Source organism: Simochromis diagramma, unplaced genomic scaffold (assembly GCF_900408965.1).
Source record: "Simochromis diagramma unplaced genomic scaffold, fSimDia1.1 OVJJ01000816.1, whole genome shotgun sequence".
Classification (NCBI taxonomy): domain Eukaryota; kingdom Metazoa; phylum Chordata; class Actinopteri; order Cichliformes; family Cichlidae; genus Simochromis; species Simochromis diagramma.
The window spans coordinates 15,337,212-15,355,584 of record NW_024386908.1 but is presented as its reverse complement, the minus strand read 5'-3'; the positions used below and the strand labels follow the sequence as shown (position 1 = coordinate 15,355,584).

Below are 18,373 nucleotides of genomic sequence, written 5' to 3'. Positions count from 1 at the left end.
GACAAAAAAGGTGATCCGCAAACCAAAGCACTGATCTGCCTGGACGTGTTCCTGTTTCCATATATATATTTTATTAGTAGTAGTGAAAACCTGTACGCACATGTGTATGTTTGTAGAAAGAGAGCTTTTAAAACTGAGCTAGTTTAAGTTTGTCCGTTAATACGCTGTGAAATACTGACACCTGGCGGTCAATGAGCGTAAGTACATACTTTCAAATAGTTTGATTTTCGTTCTTGCCTCTGTTCTTTCTTTGCTGGACCCCCATAACAGCAAAGAAAATTACATTATGTACCCAGACCATGCACCTGGTGATCTATTGAATCTTCCCCAAGTTGGTGAAAAAACAAAGTAAATCTCATCGTTATCTTATTAATTTAAACATTTTGCAAACAAACACGATATTAAAACATATTAAAGCGTGAAAAGCACCAAAATGAACACTCAAAGTGAAGAAAACTAGCTATTAAACATAAACACAAGCTAAAATTAGAAAAAAAATTATTTAAACTTGCAGATGTTCTTAGATCATAGTCCACATATTATTTATTAATGCAATTTGCACTTCTCTCTTACACAGTGTCAGTCCTTTTAACTAAATTCGGGTTTGTTTGTTTTTTATTTTAACAGTGTTGCTTATTTAACACAACAATTTCTCTTGTGGAATCTGTCTATCAATCTGAAACAGGGCAGGATGGGAGGATTTACTTCTCGGTGATAACGTCCACTGCTGTCCTCTAGAGGGCGCCCGTTAATTACAACTTTACCTGTAAAGCAATAAACGACGCAGGCGTGAGGGAGTTAAACCAGTGTGAAGCCAAACATTCTAGAAGAGAAGAGAAGCTCCACTGCAGAAGAGTTATTTTTAACTTTGTCAGCCATAATTATAATTCAGTGTAAAAAAACAAACAAACAAAAAACAATAAATGATATGATACTATGATAAATTACATTTATTTTTGTAGAGCTGAAGTGTTTATCGGTCTTTCTGGGTGACTGAGCCTGCCACAAAACAAACTGAGAGATAATCCCTCGCATCCCCCCCCCCCCCCCCCCCCCCCCCCACACACCAACACCAAAGAAAAGAGGGAAAAATACAGAAAGTGGTTAAAGAGGGAACTCGGGTAGACAGATGTCATATTAATTATTACACCCAGCTTTGAGTGGAAGGCCCCTCGAGTAAAGTGAGTGCCCTCCCAGCCTCAGGACGACGAGCAGCAGCAGCAGCGGAGAGAGAGAGAGATCGAGAGAGAGAGTCCTCACAAAACGCTAATTGGACTGTGGAAGCCCGCTAACAGCGTGGATATATGTTTCAGAAAGATCAGGCAGGGCGGAGGGGCGCAGGGGGGGACGCTGAATAGGACCCACGCCTCTTTTCTAAACTCTCCGGCTGGGCTTTGAAGGAGAAAGTGGAGGTGGTGTGTTTGTGTGCGTGTATCTGTGTGTGTGTGCCTGAATGTGAATGCCACAGAAAATTTGAACTATTTATGGCAATCCCCTCTAAAGGCGCGCGTGCACGGGTGCCCAGAATAAGGGGGAAGAGAAAAGAGTGCGCGCACACACACGCAAGAAGTTCACCCGCAAAAACTTAACCCCAAAACAATCCTAATTCTGTTTAGTGCGCAAAGTTGTGCGTGCATGCGCAAAGACGCGAGAGAGCGTGTTGAAGTTTGTGCGTGTTTTCTTGTTGTGCACCTCTTAGTGCCGCATAGAGAGTCCAGTTACGCGCACAGACCGAGGATTTGCGCCTCCTCGTTCCGCTTGTGCGGCCGATGATGCGCGCAAAGTGGAAAATTTTACAAAGTCCCGCAAACGAGCGGCTGTGTGAAAAGAAATGGCACAGACAGGGGCCAGAATCAGGATCGGGCAGAGAGAACGTCACACACTTCACTTTGTGAATAGATTTTATGCACAGTTTGTGTTTTCTCTCGCTCTTCTTTATTTTGGCTGACCTGTAAAAAACAAAAAATAAACCCAAAACAAAACGCGTGACTATCCACCTGGAAATGCGTCAGATTGAGTTCGGTGTGGACTTCTATGAGTCTGTTTCACCTTCTCGTAAAAAAACCCCTCTCCTCTCACTGTTTGTTTAGTGCTTCAAGTGGCACGCGTCAGGCGCGCGGCGCACCGGTACCGGGGCAGGAGCCCAAGGTGTATCCACGCGACCAGAGGGCGTGGCCAGCCCCTCAGCCAGCCGTGTTGAAAAGCAGTGGCGTCTTTCTCCAAGAGCTCAGAGCAGCTTTGAGGAGCGCGAGGCAGCATCAGCGGAGCTGGGACTGTCCCCCTAACCAATAGTAGCACCCCCCCTCCACACTGGAGCAAGTGCGCGACCAGCGGCCACAGCACGTGAACGGCACGAGCGGGACGCGCTCCCGGAATCTCTGCGATTCTTTAAAACTTCTGGGTTTTTTCCCACACGCGCGTACGGACCTCACGACCAAAATGGAAATTAACGCGAGTCAGCAGCAGCAGCTGATGCCGCCCGCGTGCTTCTTCTCTGCGCAGAGCGTTCAGCTGAGCGCGAGCGGCGGCGGGAAGTCCGCGAGCAAGCAACCGAAGCGTCCGCGCTCCTCCTCCCCGGAGCTGCTGCGCTGCAAGCGTCGGTTGAACTTCGCGGGTTTCGGCTACAGCCTGCCGCAGCAGCAGCCGCACGCGGTGGCGCGCAGGAACGAGCGCGAGCGCAACCGCGTGAAGCTGGTCAACAACGGCTTCGCCACGCTGCGGGAGCACGTGCCAAACGGCGCCGCCAACAAGAAGATGAGCAAAGTGGAGACACTGCGCTCCGCCGTGGAGTACATCCGCGCGCTGCAGCAGCTGCTGGACGAGCACGACGCCGTGAGCGCGGCGTTCCAGGCGGGCGTGCTGTCGCCCGGCATGTCGCAGGGATACTCCGCGGACATGAACTCCATGGCAGGCTCCCCCGTGTCCTCCTACTCATCCGACGAGGGCTCCTATGACCCCCTAAGTCCGGAGGAGCAGGAGCTGCTGGACTTCACAAACTGGTTCTGAAGAGCATCAGTGCGAGGTAAGCGCACACGTCACCGCGCTCGTTCCAGGCATCATCGTCATTTAAATCCCGACAAACCTAACTTCCCGTTTCTCCTCCTCCTCGCAGAAATATGGATCAGCTCACTTTATTGCTCTCCTGGGCTTGGGATGGTCCCGAGGAGGAGAAGAACAAGAGTGTCCTCCCCGGTCCACCTGACAGACTCAGCAGGGTCCCGGAGCCTTAACTGAACATCAGGCCGGAGATCAGCGCCAAAGGATTAAAGGAAGACGGGTCTCCCACATGCAGCGTGGGAATCCAAACTTTCTGTGTGTCCCCTTGATAAAACAAACAAACAAACAAAACAAAAACAAAAGAAAATGACCCTAAAGCGATTCACGCTCTCAGCACATTAAAAACTCTTCTATGCCAACCCCATCACAGCAGCACCAACTCTCTCTCAGACGCTGACTTCAGAAAAAATGCTTCCAAGTCACGGATTTATTCTATAAAATTCTATATCAAACGCTCTTTTTTAAGATATATTAAGATATTTTTGTATGTAAGAGATTTATAGATGTTTTGTACACATCCTTTTGTATATATTTTGTCTATATATTTGCGAAGTCGCTTCTATACCTCCTGCCTATGTAGACGCGTAGTCTATTATTCTCTGGCTGTTGTGTTCACGAGGTTTCCAGAGGGAGTTTGATACTCCGATGTTTTATCCTATAGCACCGATGTGTCTTATTTAATAGCAGAACCACGTTATTGCATTATGTCATGTCACAATGATCAAAAACTTATGCAGCTATTGTCCAAACAGAGTGCAATAGCCACGCATTGTCTCTTTATACTGCCAGCTCTATATCCTCTCCACATAAGCGGAAAATAAGAAGTCTTATAACCATATTTTCTACACTCTAGTCTAAAAATAAAATGAGATGCTACTGAATTACTGTTCATGTCTTAATTTTAAAGTGTGTGTGGTGTGTGTGGTGGTGGTGTGTGTGTGTGTGCCGGGTGGGAGGGGGGCTGGGTACAGTTTTCCTTGTGTGGCCATTAAAACCAACATAAGTAGATGGAATACGTCGAGATAAAAGGGGAGGAACGCACGTTTTACGCACGATGCATTTTCTCTTTTCTTGTTTGAAGCTGAGCGCAGAGTGGCTCAACTAATTCTGTAGCCGCAGGTCTTTTACTAGAGAACTCCCACACCGCTATCTCTTTCTCCTTTGTAATACCAGCCAGCACCTTTAACCCAAAAGACGCATTTTTTCACACTCGCAAAACATGCGTAAAACTCCACTTTGTCTCCATTTTAAAAACACACATACACCTCCACCACATTGATGTCGTGAAAAATAAAAATACTGCTGTGATATTTCTCTTAACAGCATGACCTTAAAATGAACACACCTCTGCAGTTAATGAAGCGTTGAGTGAGCTTTTCAAGCTAGTCTTCCTTAGCGTCTGTGCGCACGAAGCGGCTGGAAGGTGGATCGCCCAAGTTGTAGGATTACAATGACACTATTTCCCCCAATTCAACTCACACCGAGAAATATAATTCAAGTAAACAGGAGGCTTTAAAATTTGCAGATGGAGGGCATGACGTGAGATTGTGAACTAGAGCTCTGAGGTTTCTGCACAACTGAGTTTGACAGGTAGGGCGGAGGCTGCAGCCGGACGCGTGTCTGGTTTAATGAGTGAATGGGGTCTGAATGGTGGTCGAGTGGAGACACGGAGCTGAATTGGCTGATGGCGTGTGCCTCCTGACAGCAGCATGCCGCTGAACACACAACCACCACCTGGGAGGGGAAAAAACATCCGTCAGAGTGTGTGGGGTTCAACATGTTTGTGTTAATGTGGGTGTTTATGCAGAAATGGCGTTAAATACATGAATAAGACACATTTTAGTGAAATTCTTTGGAAAAACTCGTGTTTATTGTAAATATGAGCGCACAAAGGAGAGTTCGTGGACCACCAGGGGGCCTGAGAGAGAGGCAGAGGGTCCTCCTGGCTCATTCAAAAACACAAGTTATTAGAAAACTGTCTGAGTTTAGCATCAACTTGCAGACACTTCATTGTTTGTACAATAATTAATAAACAATTATAATATTTATTCACTTAATCTATTTATTAGAAGCACAGAAACAAACAGGTTTCCCCACCTCAAACACTGCCGGGCGAGGACCTGCAACACTTCAGATCAAACAGATGATACCTCTAAATTCTGTATATATTTTCTGATGTGAGTAAAATTTTCTGCCAGCTTGGAATAACTTTAAACTCGAATAAAACTTTTCTATCAGAATAACACACGAGAAAGGTTTGATCCCACTCTTGTATGTGCAAATACATCTCTAATTTCCTCACCTCTTTCAATTTACTTCAAGAGCTTTTATTTTGAAGGCATCTTGAACTTCATTAAAAATGAGATGTGATTTTTTTTTTTAAGTTTTCAAATTTAACTTTAATTCAGTGTCTAAAAAAGTGACGTAAGAGGCACGGCAGCCTCCAGCCAAGCACCATCACAGTTTAACAAGTAAACAATTATGATGACTGGATTAAAATAAAAAAATAAAAAAAATAAATAAAAAAGACCTCCAACACACAACCAACAGTGAGAGGTCCCCAGACTTTGTCATGGGGCTCAGCAGTGGGGGGGAAAGCCACACAGTGGTACTTTATGACTCAAGGAACCTATGGAGTGAGGAACTTTGTTTCTCTAAAGATAAAATCAATGTTTTGGATTGTTTTAAAAATATAAAACGACAACTTATGGCAAGTAGGGCAAGCCCAGAGAGTGTAATACATGTTTATTATTATAGACTGTAAATAAAAGATGCATTTAACCTTATAGATTCTATATAAAAGATGCATTTAGGCTTATGGACTTGTTGAGTGTTTTAAAACCAATCTATATGGATCTGAGCTCACTGACTAATGACCCAGTCACACGATGAACTATACTCTATGTTAACAACCTTCTGGAATCTGAGGAGGACCAAAATTACAAAATGAAAATCAAGTTGTTTTAAGTAAGACAAAACAAGTGACTGAGCCCAGAAAGTCCGCAGGAAAGTGTTTATTGGAGGGAAGGGGAGGATGCTGAAAGTTAATGTTTACTTTTTTATTATTTAGCTGTGTTTATTTAGCAGGAACAATGGACAGTACATAATACAAATCTAATTTCCTCCTGTAGTCTCTGGTAAGAAGACCCTAAGCTCACCTGCAGCCATATTTTCAAACTAGATGGAGTTCAAAACATGCATCTAAAGAGTCACAATAAAAGCAGTTTTGACTGTTTTCTCTGGTGACATAGAGCTTACAAAGGTTTGCTGCCTGTCACAGCTCATTATGTTTCCCTCAGCGGCAGTCTGTCAAGCGTGCACAAGCGGCAGGAGAGCGCGGCCATATCTAATTGGCAAAGCTTAGGCAAAACAAAGGCTCAAACCACATCAGTTGAGTATCTTAGCGAACATCATTCATCAGTGTTGATTAAGTTGGACTGAACTGGACGGTAGCCAATAGCTCTGCTGCGCTGCTGCATTTTTCTCAAATGTTTTTGTGTCTTTTTTTTTTTTAATAAACTCCACAACAATGAGCACTTGTTACATGAATCAGAGCGTCAGACTCTGAAACTACAGCAGCCACAGAAGATTTCAGGACCACAGACAGCACTTTACTGCTCTGTGACGTGATCCACATGCCTCAGAGAAACGACAGAGGCTGGAAACAGAACATACTCAGCACACGTGTGACGTAAAGGACATGCGCACAGGAAGAGACCAGCAGCAATGTGACCACCTGAGACTGTGCGATGCCAATAAAATTCAGCCACTCGTACAGATGAGAGATGGAGTGGGAAGTGCAGAGTAAATTCATTTCTTTTTTCAGGGAATTGAAATGACTGCTAAAGGGAGCACAGTGCACACACACACACACACACACACACACACACACACACACACACACACACACACACACACACACACACACACACACACACACACACACATGCTGCAGAGCGTTTACATTATTAATGCAGAAAAAAATAAAGGAGACAATAAAAATCTGAATCCTTGACAGAAGATAACTGATGGCTTCACGACTGTATTTCCATGGTTTATTCATTAATTGAACTATAAAAGGTCAAAAACATTTTGGCTTCCAAAATCTTGACTCTTGTTTATATTCAAAGTATTCATATGGAAATATGTGTTTACACAGCTGTCGAGGAGAGAGATTGTTTGAACATTACCCCACAGAAGTCCCTAAGGGATCGTCAGTCTAATGATCGACTTATCTTTTATCAGTGTGTCATAAACATCCAGTGTAATTTCTGTTCTGGCGGCTTTTATCGCCAAGGCTTCTGTTATTTTTTAATGTCCAACAACAAACAGTTGTCTCTGATAGTCTGTTAAATTACTAAAACTCCTGTATTCATAGTTTTTATCATTAGAATGTGAAAGCATTCTTTCAGCGAGTTCGTCTTTAAGATCTAAATATCTAATTGCATAAATATTAGTGCTTATTTATATATATACATTTTATGAAACCCAAACTAATGCTGAATGTCTAATTTAGAGCAATTTAAAATGAAAGAAATAAGTTTCAGGTGCAGCGGAGATAGCAAGGTATAATGGTTTCTTCCACTCTAAACTCAGTCTTGCTGGTTGTTACCAGCAAATTTAAAGGTTAAGGCTAGAAGAGAAATGCAACAAAGTTGCATAATTTAAAAGAAATACTTTATCTCCACTACAAATGTCCTTTTTAAAATCATTTTTCTGTTTGTCACATGTCGTCTTTTCATACAAGCAGACGTGGCTCAGCTGAGATGTCAGCCACAGAGTGCTGAGGTCAAAGGTTGCTGGAGTCATCAAAAGGGTTGGAAATCACCGACTTGTGAATGAGCATAAAGAGGGGCAGGTAGGCCAAGAAGTCCAGCAGGTCCAGAGGAGGAATGTGCTGCAGCTCCAGTCTGACGGCCACCTCCTGATCCAGGTGGATGCCCCCGGCCTTCAGCTCCAGCAGCAGCTGCTCTGCGCTGATGAAGCCCTTCTGAGCACCCGCATCGCCCTGCTGGTCCTCCAGGAGGAACAGGAAAAGTTGCTGCAGGAGTTAATAACAATCATAGTTTTTGACATGACCTCAAACATGGAAAACTGGCTCTGGTCTTGCTCTTTGAACCACTTGTGTGTTGTTATTGTGTGTGTGCTCTTTAGGGAAGCCTCAGATTACCACAGGCTGTTTCTAGTCTTTTTTGAGTGCACCTGTTTGCACAGTTAATGCAGTCAAGGTACTAATTGTCAGACGCGGAGGCGGAGTAGGGGTGGGAGGGTTATAATCCCTCTGGCAAGCACCCCATTGCTGCCCCCCCCCCCCCCCCAACTTCTCCAGTTAACAACCCTATCCCTAACAGCTCTGTAATTACAAAGCCTCCCCTACCTGGCCAGGGGCTCAGTTTCCAAACCCATGGCTGCAGGCTTTCATGTTCCTCTTGCCTTTCTATTGCTCAGTACTTCCTTCTGTGACTGAGTACTGGGCCAGCTGGTAGATCCATCCTGGTCCATCTAAGATGAGCCGTGTGTCTCAGGCTGATTACAGGGCTGGGCGGAGTGGACGGCATGTTCACTGCTGGGCACTTTAATGAGATTAAGGCTGTGCTAATCTATGAAAAGGGAAAGGCACCCCTCTCTTTCTCTCCCTGACTTGCTTCCCTCATTTCTATGCATGAGGGGTGAGTGCCTCTCATAAAAAAAAGCTTGCTGTATAAAGGATGCCTTGGAATTACTCTTCAAAGTGTTTGCCAGCATTTATTTCATTATAATTATACCAGCGAGGCCATGAAAAGAGGCGGGGACGGCGTGTGTGGAATAAATGTGACTAATGTGTGAGTTAATCTGATGTTGCATTGAGGGCACATCATGAAAACAAACTCCAGAGTGTAAACATGAGGCAAAGGAAGCTTTCACTGCACCTTAGCTTTGAAGAGTCTCACTTCCAAGGATCGGAAGTCCATGCTGCTGATTAGCGATCGCATAAACTCGCTGAAAGGAAAAAGCAAAAATAAGAACATGAGCTGAAAACCTTTCAAGGTTTAATTCTGCCTGTAGAGAAATCACATCCAGGATATCTTCACTTTTAAACTCATGTATCCAAGTCCAAAGTGAGATTACCCCGATGATGTAATCAGGGTATTTTTCAGGCTTTGGGAAACTCCCGAAAGAGAGGAGCTACGTTTATATCTTTATAAAGCTATAAAGTGAAATCACAACGGATCTGAGAGCTGCTTTGAAATAAGGCTTTACTGCCAGTCAGATAAATTCACAATTAAAATGTGATTTCTTAAACGTTACTTGTCTTAAAAGTAGCGCAGTACGTTACTTAATTACTCACCGGAAAAAGTAATTGTTGCATTACTTTGGCATTATTCTATAACATGACCTGAAATACATTGCTACACAATTACCAGCTAACAACATAAACCTGAGGCTACAGTCCCACATACTGACATAAATCCCCATCCTAATGAGGACACACAAGATCCAATGCAAAGCTGGAAACGAGCCCAAAGAGCCACAGTGATTCTAGCCGGTTCCAGAGAACAGGAGCTGGCGAACACTCAGTGTTGAGTAAATGTAACACGAGTAACAACACAATTAACTGTAATGTAATTAATGAAGTTAGTATAATTTAGCTACATTACTACATTACTGACAAATGTAATGTGATTACAGTAACATGTTAGTTTGGAATGTGTTACACCCAGCACCGGTTACAACACTGCAGATCATTAAAACAAGATTTACACGCATGAGCTCAAAAGTAACAATCCCAGAAATGTTTGTAATGTTCAATGCCTAACGTGCGCTGTTTGTGTCTATAGAATTGTTTATTATTCTTTTTAAATAAGAGGGGAAAAAACACAAGTCGTTTACTGGCCTAAAGATTAAAAACATAAAAAAGACCCTAAATAATCCCATACACAATACAAGCTACCAAATTGTATGACACACACTTATACAACGCGTGGATGCACATCATTTAGTTCATAGAACATCTGCTTTTTTTAGAGCTATTTATAACCTTATTTTCATTTTTTAAATTTATTGTTTAAATGCATTTATTTATTTGTTTGTCAAGTCATTTGTATTTCTGCAGCCCAAACTCACATGTAAAGGTTTCATGGTTTTCAGAGACACATGTTTAACTGTTTAACATCGAGTGTATAATATCTGATACATGAGGTTTATTTTGGCATTATTTCAGCCCTGCGTCAGACTGGCGACCTGTCCAGAGTGTACCCCACCTCTCGCCCTGTGGTAGCTGGGATGGACTCCAACCCCCCCGATTCTGATCAGGTTTAGAGAATGGATGGATGGATGACAGTTATTTCATGGTTCAGGCTTTACAGAGTTAAAAAGAGACACATAAAAAACTCCCTAATGTTTTGAAACAGATAAAAACAACATACTATTTTTAAATTTGGAAGATTCCTACATCTAACCAAACCAAATAGTGTCTGAAATATGTTTTGCAACAGAGCTTATTTTTTGCAATAACTGAAAAAAAAAGAAGAAGAAATATGATCAACTTTTTGCAGAGGAAACCAGATTAGGGTTAAGTTTATTTACACATTTCCAGTTTGTATAGTTTTGCTATTTGATTGCAAACCTGTTCTGATTTCATAATACAGACACAAAGTGGCTCCATGAGCCTCCAGAGCACGCTGCACTAATTCTTTTATTGACTAAGTCATGAAGTGTAAAAGAAGAGAGCAGCTGGCCTTTAAGGAGGGAAACATTTGGACAAACGGGGTTGTTGTGAATACAAATAATTGTGGTCATGTAATCGCTCCAAAAATAGGAAAAACTTTGGCGGCATTTTTTGGCGGGTTTGTCCTGTGCGACGTCGTGTTTACAGGAGACGTGATGGTAAAATGTTCTGAGTCCATTGTGGTTGTTCACAGTAGCCAAACAATGCGTGGGCAAACGGGGACACCCCGCCACAGTAACGGATAAAACTGCTCTGGTTTTGAGTCCGTGTGGAGGTTTGGGGAGGGGTGTCAGCGACCGGACGCACACTCTGCAGCAATGTGACAACTCGCAGACCGGCACAATCTAGGTCTGCTCGGATAATTAGAGGGAGACTGGTCCGATTATGTGGGCACAGGCCTCTCCTGTCCAGCGTGTGGCACAGCGACGGCCGTCCCTTCTCTAACGAGCGCCCAGTGTTAATGAGCCCCTCCTTGCCGAGTGCTCAATGGCCTGTTAGACCAAAGAATGGCTGAGCACCAGGCCATCGAGTGCAGTGCACGCCTGAGTGCTCCCAGCTCCATGATTGGCCCTTGTCCTCCAACCACGGTGCAGGCAGGGGCTTGATGGGGATGAAGAGAGACAGGGCAGCTAATGATTATTAATTGCACTTGGTTTGCAGTAAAAGAGTCCAAATGCTGGTGCGCTAAGGACACTGGCGTGATAATGGCTCGCGTAAATGAGGGGCGAGGGGACCGATGATGGACTGCAGGGAGGATAATAGCAGCCTAACCCATTTTCTTTTGTCGGACCTCCTCCGGCACCCCGCTGTGGCCAGCACAGCAGACTTCTCGCTTGCGTAATACTCCCCAAATTTTGGCGGTCCCCTCGCTGGGGAGCCAGCGAAGCAGGAGGTGAAGGGATGCAAACATATCCTGACCTAGTTCGACTTGACAGAGTTGAGGGTTGTTTTGGGATATTCTGAGCAGGCTGACGGGTGATGGGAAACTCTATCAGACAGTTTACGTAGCGGGGAGATCGTCAGCGTGAGCTTCCAGCGAAAGCACGAGGACGAGCCGGCTCCGCTCGATGCCGTTCGGGAATTCTGCATGGTAATGTGCTTCCCGTCAGACCACGTGATGCTGCCTGAGGGAATGTGGCGCTGTGTGAGGTGGACTTGTGAGGAAGCACAATGCCACACAGGGACAGATGGCCTGAGTCAAGGGCCAAAACAGGAGAGCACAGAGAGGGTGAGAGGGAGGCAAAAAGAGAGCCGGAGAGACGAGAGACACGAGAGGGGAGGACAGTTAAAGATGAAAAGAAAAGAGGAGAGCAAACGGGGGAGGAGGGTGTAATTACTGTGCCGTTAAACTGCAAGAAACAACTATGAACATGAGGGAGCCGCCTCCTCTAAGCCCTTCATGATCAGAAAGGCTGATTGTGTAACTACTGTTGCAGCTCATTTCAAAGCTAGGATTACAGACAACAGGATTAAGTGAAACAGGTAAGAGGATCAGCTGAGTTCAGTTGGGATGAGACGGCAGAAGGATGCTATTGTTTTCTCCTTGTTTAGGAGGTGGCGATAGGAGCGCTGATCTCCTCTCTTCTTATCATTTAAATCGCAGAAAGGAGTTCTGTGAAAAGAGGTTTAATATGGACATTCATTATCATTACTATAATTGCCTCTATAGAGCGCAGACACCCTGGGCTTTCTGTGCCAGCGAGGCAGCCAGTCTACAGGCCTCCTCTAATGCACCACACAAAGGGGCTGGCCGTAAATCAGAGGACCCGTGACCCTGGCCCCGTACTCGCTGAGAGGGAGCTCTCACTCTGGGGTGAAGGTTTTGGGTGCAGGCCTTGACCCTCGGGGACCTCTGGTGCTGGCTTGGCTCCACACTCTCCTGTGTGTAGGAAGCTATAGAGCCCGGGGCAGCGAGAGATCGCTGTGTGTGGGAATCTGCGACATATGGGGCACAATGCAGAGACACAAGGACGCGGAGGCCGAGCGCCGCCCGAGCAGGGTTCAGGGTTCGGTTATTTTCACGATCTGTTCGCCTGCAAATTCTTTTTTCTCCCGTTTACGCCGTGAAAAGTGAGAAAGGAGTGAAAACACCTGATATCTTTTTACCTAAAAACACAGACACACAGCGAGCAGCCCCCTGGATTGTAGAGCGTTTGATATGAGGAGAATTTTTTTGTTTTGTTTTGTTTCAGGGTTGTTTTAAATAAATTAATTAATAAATTGTTGAATTTTTTTCACGTATTAATTGCAGACCAGCAGTCAGACAAACTACAATAAATACATTATAATGTATCAATTTTAATGATTTTTATATAAAATAACTACAGATATACTTACCAAAAGCAAATAGGGTCAGAGAAAGTGATTATCCTCATTACCGGCTAATTATTTAATGTACAGTAAGTTCCTACAGACAACCAGATGTTATCTCTTTATTTTATATATAATTATATATAATCCTTTCATCCATCCTGTTCACTGCAGTCTGTTTATCAATACAAATAAAGATACTGCACATAAATAAACACACAGATGCTACTGGCAGCGGGGCCACAGTGGAGCTCTATAGGAACGGGAGAAGCACGAAAAAACATCAGAGATCCAAAAAGCAGCATGAGAAGCGCAGAAAGTGTCTGAAGTGGACACCTTCAAGCACCAACAACAGCACACGTGAGAGTAACACACAGAACGGTCGTTTGTGACACAGTAGTCGACGGTCCATGTAGGCAACGACCCCAGAGTGAGTGTATGAGGACCCCTCTTACAAGAAAAGAGCCAAAGCTTGAGTTTCGAAAGCTAAAACCAGTCGAGCAGTCTTGCTTCATGGCCACAGTGCAGGCAGTGTTTCCTGTGATGCGCTCATTGGTCATCTTTGTAATAAAACCTAAAGACTAAAAGAAAGAGTAGCGTGTGCCTTCATTAGCACAGGGATTTGTGTCACGGTGTGGCTGTAATGTTAGTTTTATACTGTTTATTTGGTAATTATATAACTTTTACTCTCTTTAAGGAGGCAATGCATTACTTTTTAAAAGTAATACAACACAGCTCTTTAAATAAAGTTTTTAACTCTTTTACAGCTTTTGCATCATTTTTCTAGCTGTTTTCTTCCAAATTAATGGACATATATGATATCTAACTTTTTCATGGTAAGATAAGTTTGAATTAAGTCAAATTCTGGTGACTATTCAACATTGGTTTCAGCCCTTAAGGGCAAAGTGCACAGTTATCACATCCAGACTCGAAACCTTGACCTCTAAAGTCGTATAAAACATTTCTAAAAAGGCAAAGTGGATCAAAGAGAGTCCCACACACGATGGCAAAATCACTGGAACAAACTTGCATACACAGTCTTATTCTTATTTATGGGAGGTCAGCGACTCCTCCTCCGGCTTCTCTGAGGGGTGTGTTAGTTGGTCACTTACTCCATGGATGCAATTTTCTGTGCCAGGCTTGCAATTACAGCAAACAGCCTCAGGTCCACGAGCCCATCTGTCACTCTGAAGTCCACCATCTCCAGGATCTGAAAAAAAAGTAAGAAAAGAAATCCAAAAAGCAAACCCATGCAACTGTTAAAGCATCATGAATGTGTGATGTGAGCGCGTGCAGGCAAAGTGAAGACCCACCCTGTAGACGTAGATCTCTTCCTCTTCCGACAGCAGCTCAGGAGGGATGATGTTTTTAAGAGCGAGGAGGACCTGCAGACAGGAGATGTAGCCATCACCGTCACTGTCCTCCTGCAAAAGAAGACTGCCATTACCATCTTTAACTTAAAGGATTAAACAGGGAAAAATGCTGGGTACTATATAAAGAAACAACAGAAAGTTGTGATAGATGATTAAAATCTGTAGCTTGACCTTTACTTTCTTTATTACCTTTGGAAATAAATCCATCCAGTTTGAGGATGATTGGATTAACTGATTAATTAAAAGCCAACTTATTGTTAACCTTACTACCATCAGTGGGAAAAATTACATTATCACTAAAAGGAAGTTCAGCAAATTACAGTGAAAGAAAGAGAATATACTAAAGAATAAAGGTGAATATAAAACCTGAATCACGCAGGACTAGAGACCGGTCGCTAGAGGAAAACATGTATTCCCCAACTAGTTGGAGAGTGGTTGCTCGAGGTTACACCACCAGATTGGTTGGTAGCAGATTGCCTCTAGTTTGCATGAATGATGCCAACTTGTCGTCTTTTCAGTAGTGAAACTTCAAAACGCAAACTGGAAACAGAAACATTTTGCCTTCAAACTAAAAACTGCGCTTTTTAAAACATGTTGGTTGTGGCGGTAAGGTAGAACTTTTAGTTTGAAGGGAAAAAGACTCCAGGTTGCCTCATGCTTTTTCACATTTCACTACTGCTTGGCGAGTAGTTGTCAACTGTTTGCAGACAAGTCGCCGTCTTCCATGCTAACCACCAAAGCAATCACTAGCATAGAAGGCTTTTGGTGCTTTCACCTAGTAACAACCAGCAAAATCCAGCAACCACTCGGCAACCAGTTGCAGAGCATAGTGGTTAAAGTGGAAAAAACGATAAATATTTTACAAAAAAGCAAAACAAAAACTCAAAACTTGAGATTTAAAGTATTTTCTTTTGACTTTTCGTTTCGACCCTTGGAAATATTTTAGGAATCCAACCAAGGTGTGAATTATCACATTAATTAACTAGCAGGATCTTTTCTTAAGGCTGAAATCTGTTTCAACCTTCTTTTAATACTCATTGGTTTTCTTTGTTGACTGTGATTGTGAACTGGAAAAAAGTGATTTTTCTTAAATTCTGAGATAAACATTTTTACTTTTTTCCTAAATTTTGCAAGCCATTGCTACCGTTAGGAGAAAAAAAAAATCCGTATTTCTGGGAGGGAGAGCAGCAAATTACAGTGAGTGAAACAGAATATCCTAAAAGAAAAAGGGGAATATAAAGGGTTTAAATCCCTTTTCACTTACTGCTTCAAAAGCCCTTTTGTACTCGGCCAGCTTCTCCTGACTGAAAATGCAGTACTTTGCCAAAAAGTCGACTGGAAAGAGAAGAAAACAAAGGCAAAAGTTGAGAGCTAGGGGAAGCCATGTTAACTGTACTCTTAGACATACTACATTTCAGACGGTGAATTCATCATCTTTATGTGTGATAGTCAAAAGAAACATGCAGCTCGAGTAACAACGTCAGGCTTCTCACGGTGTGTGCATGTGTGTGTGTGCAGAGTGGATTAGGGCAATATTTCTCTCCTCTGGTCGCACCGGGGTCAGGGAGGGGGGACAATACGGGGCGAGAGGTTCACAGGACGTCCAGTTGACCAAGATCGGGGAGGAGGGAGCGAAGGAGGGGAGGAAGGGGGTCAGAGTGGCACTTGGCTGCTGGGTCTTTATATGAAGACAGAAAGTGAGATGAATAGATGCAGCGGTCAAGGCCTCGAAATGAACGGCACTGCTGTGGTTGAATAGGGAAAAGGTTTTTCCTGAGTTTGAGTATATTAGAGGGAAATATTAGCATTTGTATTAAATCATTTCTGCTTAGGAAAAACACTAACCCTAGGGGTTCGGCAGAGCCTCCGCCGTGACATGCACGGCTCATTTTGTGCACCAGTAAAAAACATATCTATGTCTTGAATTTGAAAAAAAAATCACATTTTATTTTTCACTAAAGAGGGGTTCAGTGAATGCGCATGTAAAACTGGTGGGCTTCAGTACCCCCAACAAGGTTAAGAACCACTGGCCTAGACTGACCACTTTTCTGAGGTTTCTGTGATAGCAAACGTTTTCTGCTTTCTATTTTTAAATTTTTTCTATTTTCAGGACTTAAAAAAAAACAAAACAAAAAAACACTGTTTCCAGATGTGTTCGAAGATCAAAGGCATAACATTTAACTCTGGTGATGTCAACTTGTGTTGTTTACAACTTCAGTTCTATTTCTTCATTTTAAAAAATTAATCGCTTTAACAAAATTCTCTGGCCTACATACTGAACTTAGATAGAAACAAAGTTTCGACCCTCGCGCTAGTATCAACCCAATAACGATATGCTTCCCTGTACTGACAGCAGTTTGTCCACATGTGGGTCTACTGGGAGGCAGGTTTCCATGCAAACTCTACAGTGGAACTACACGGAGCTTTTCAGCTTTTCAGAGGCTCAGCTGTTTTTATATATTGACTTTAGTATATTTAATGAAGCCAGACAAAATGTTACCTTCAGGTTTTTTGAGTTATAGACCATCGGACTGCATTGTTGTGGCAACAAAGTCTTTTCTGATAACTTGCTGTGCATTTTTTTTGGCACATTTGGGGTAAATGTTCCAGCTGTTTGATCACCATATGGAATTGGTGGCTGGTCAAAACAACTTCTGGCATATGAACGGTCTTCTTTTTATTTTAAAACCAGGCTAATCTTCTAGGCATCACTTTTGGCCTTCTAGAAGAGTTTTTAAAAAAACATGTATTTTTTTATGGGGCATTAATTAAACTGTAGATTTACAAGTTTCCCAAGATACCAAGTATATCAAGCTGGAGTTTATTTACAAGATGTACAAAAAAAAATTCTTTTTAGGAGTTGATTTTGAAAAAAAAGAAAGTTGTAGCTTGTGAGTGAGAATCATTATTATAACAATGTAAAGCTACCCAAAGGAAAACAGAAGGGAGATAAGCATGCCAGCAGATTACAATACAGTCCTTTTGCATGCAAAAAAGCAAAGTACAGAAACAGTATCTGCTAAATTCAATTCTATATTGTTTTAAGTGATGTTTTTATGCCGCTTTCATGTAAAGACTCCTTTTAAACATACTCTATTAGGAGAAAAACATGAGCTTATTTCCCTGATTCAGTGCAAAAATCCCAAATGTAAAAGCGATGATTACACGAGGGGCACAAACTGAGACAAATCGCACCCATGAATATTTCAGCAGGCAAATTTGTTAGGGAGAGCGACTCCGTATAAAAAGCGAGAAGGGGGGTTAGAAAACGGGGCTTTTAAGCTGCTGCCACTTCAATTTAGGAGATGCGAATGAGTCTACTGAATAATGGATCTATTCATTGGTGTGAAGAAGAAAGAGAAGCAACAGAGTTGATATCAGTCTGGACTTAAACCTCTGGACCTCTGGGGTTTCTCTCCAATGGCAGGGGGGCCTGTTTGAATCTGCCATTTATCAGCTTAGGCCTAATCAAAACCAGGCCTCCTCTTTTCACATGCTAAATGTTACATTCGCATCCAGTCAACTTGACTTGTTAAAGCTTGATTAATCAAAAAAAGCAAGGCGGCCTGCCTTCTTCGCATCTGTTTGCAAATATCTGCGATGAGACGAGGGTGCGGGACGAGGATCTGGAGGGACACATGCATGCAGCCGCAGCTCGGCCTGCAGCGGGCCCGGGCGGGGATTTAAAGGCTTTCCTCATCCTCCTCGGTGGCTGCATCAGTGCACCGGTCAATCTGCTAAAGTGAACTGGCACCTTGTGTGACACAGTGAATGGATCCTCCTCCTCTTTTTTCTGAGGAGGCTGAGGTTCACTGACCATCTGGAGGAGAGTGAGCAGCTGACCTGTGCTGACGTCTGTGAGTCCACAATGATAATATGAGGTTACACACACACACACACACACACACACTGATACCGCTAATAA

At 43.2% G+C, this 18,373-nt stretch overlaps 2 protein-coding genes across 3 annotated transcripts in view; one reads left to right on the top strand and one right to left on the bottom strand.

The window, feature by feature from the left end:
* The first annotated feature begins 50 nt into the window (after positions 1 to 50).
* Positions 51 to 3,343, top strand: ascl1a (achaete-scute family bHLH transcription factor 1a). 2 transcript variants are annotated; one of them, XM_040035923.1, is made up of 2 exons: positions 51 to 3,022; positions 3,113 to 3,343. In XM_040035923.1, the coding sequence occupies exon 1, from the start codon at positions 2,440 to 2,442 to the stop codon at positions 3,004 to 3,006; it is 567 nt and encodes a 188-aa protein (XP_039891857.1). In that variant the 5' UTR covers positions 51 to 2,439; the 3' UTR covers positions 3,007 to 3,022; positions 3,113 to 3,343. The 2 variants fall into 2 exon arrangements, with proteins under 2 accessions (XP_039891857.1, XP_039891856.1); XM_040035922.1 differs by having other exon boundaries at positions 51 to 3,343.
* Positions 3,344 to 7,014: 3,671 nt separating this feature from the next.
* LOC120736004 overlaps positions 7,015 to 18,373 on the bottom strand; it is a 40,760-nt gene continuing 29,401 nt past the window's right edge. Inside the window, exons 6-10 of the mRNA XM_040035921.1 lie at positions 15,713 to 15,783; positions 14,389 to 14,499; positions 14,188 to 14,285; positions 8,967 to 9,036; positions 7,015 to 8,098 (exon numbers count right to left, since the gene is read on the bottom strand). Coding sequence (XP_039891855.1) covers positions 7,847 to 8,098; positions 8,967 to 9,036; positions 14,188 to 14,285; positions 14,389 to 14,499; positions 15,713 to 15,783 — 602 coding nt within the window. The 3' untranslated portion in view covers positions 7,015 to 7,846. The remainder of the gene's footprint in view (positions 8,099 to 8,966; positions 9,037 to 14,187; positions 14,286 to 14,388; positions 14,500 to 15,712; positions 15,784 to 18,373) is intronic.

Coding starts and splice junctions, on each gene's coding strand:
- ascl1a (XM_040035923.1), top strand. CDS start 2,440: ATGGAAATTAACGCGAGTCAGCAGCAGCAGCTGATGCCGCCCGCGTGC.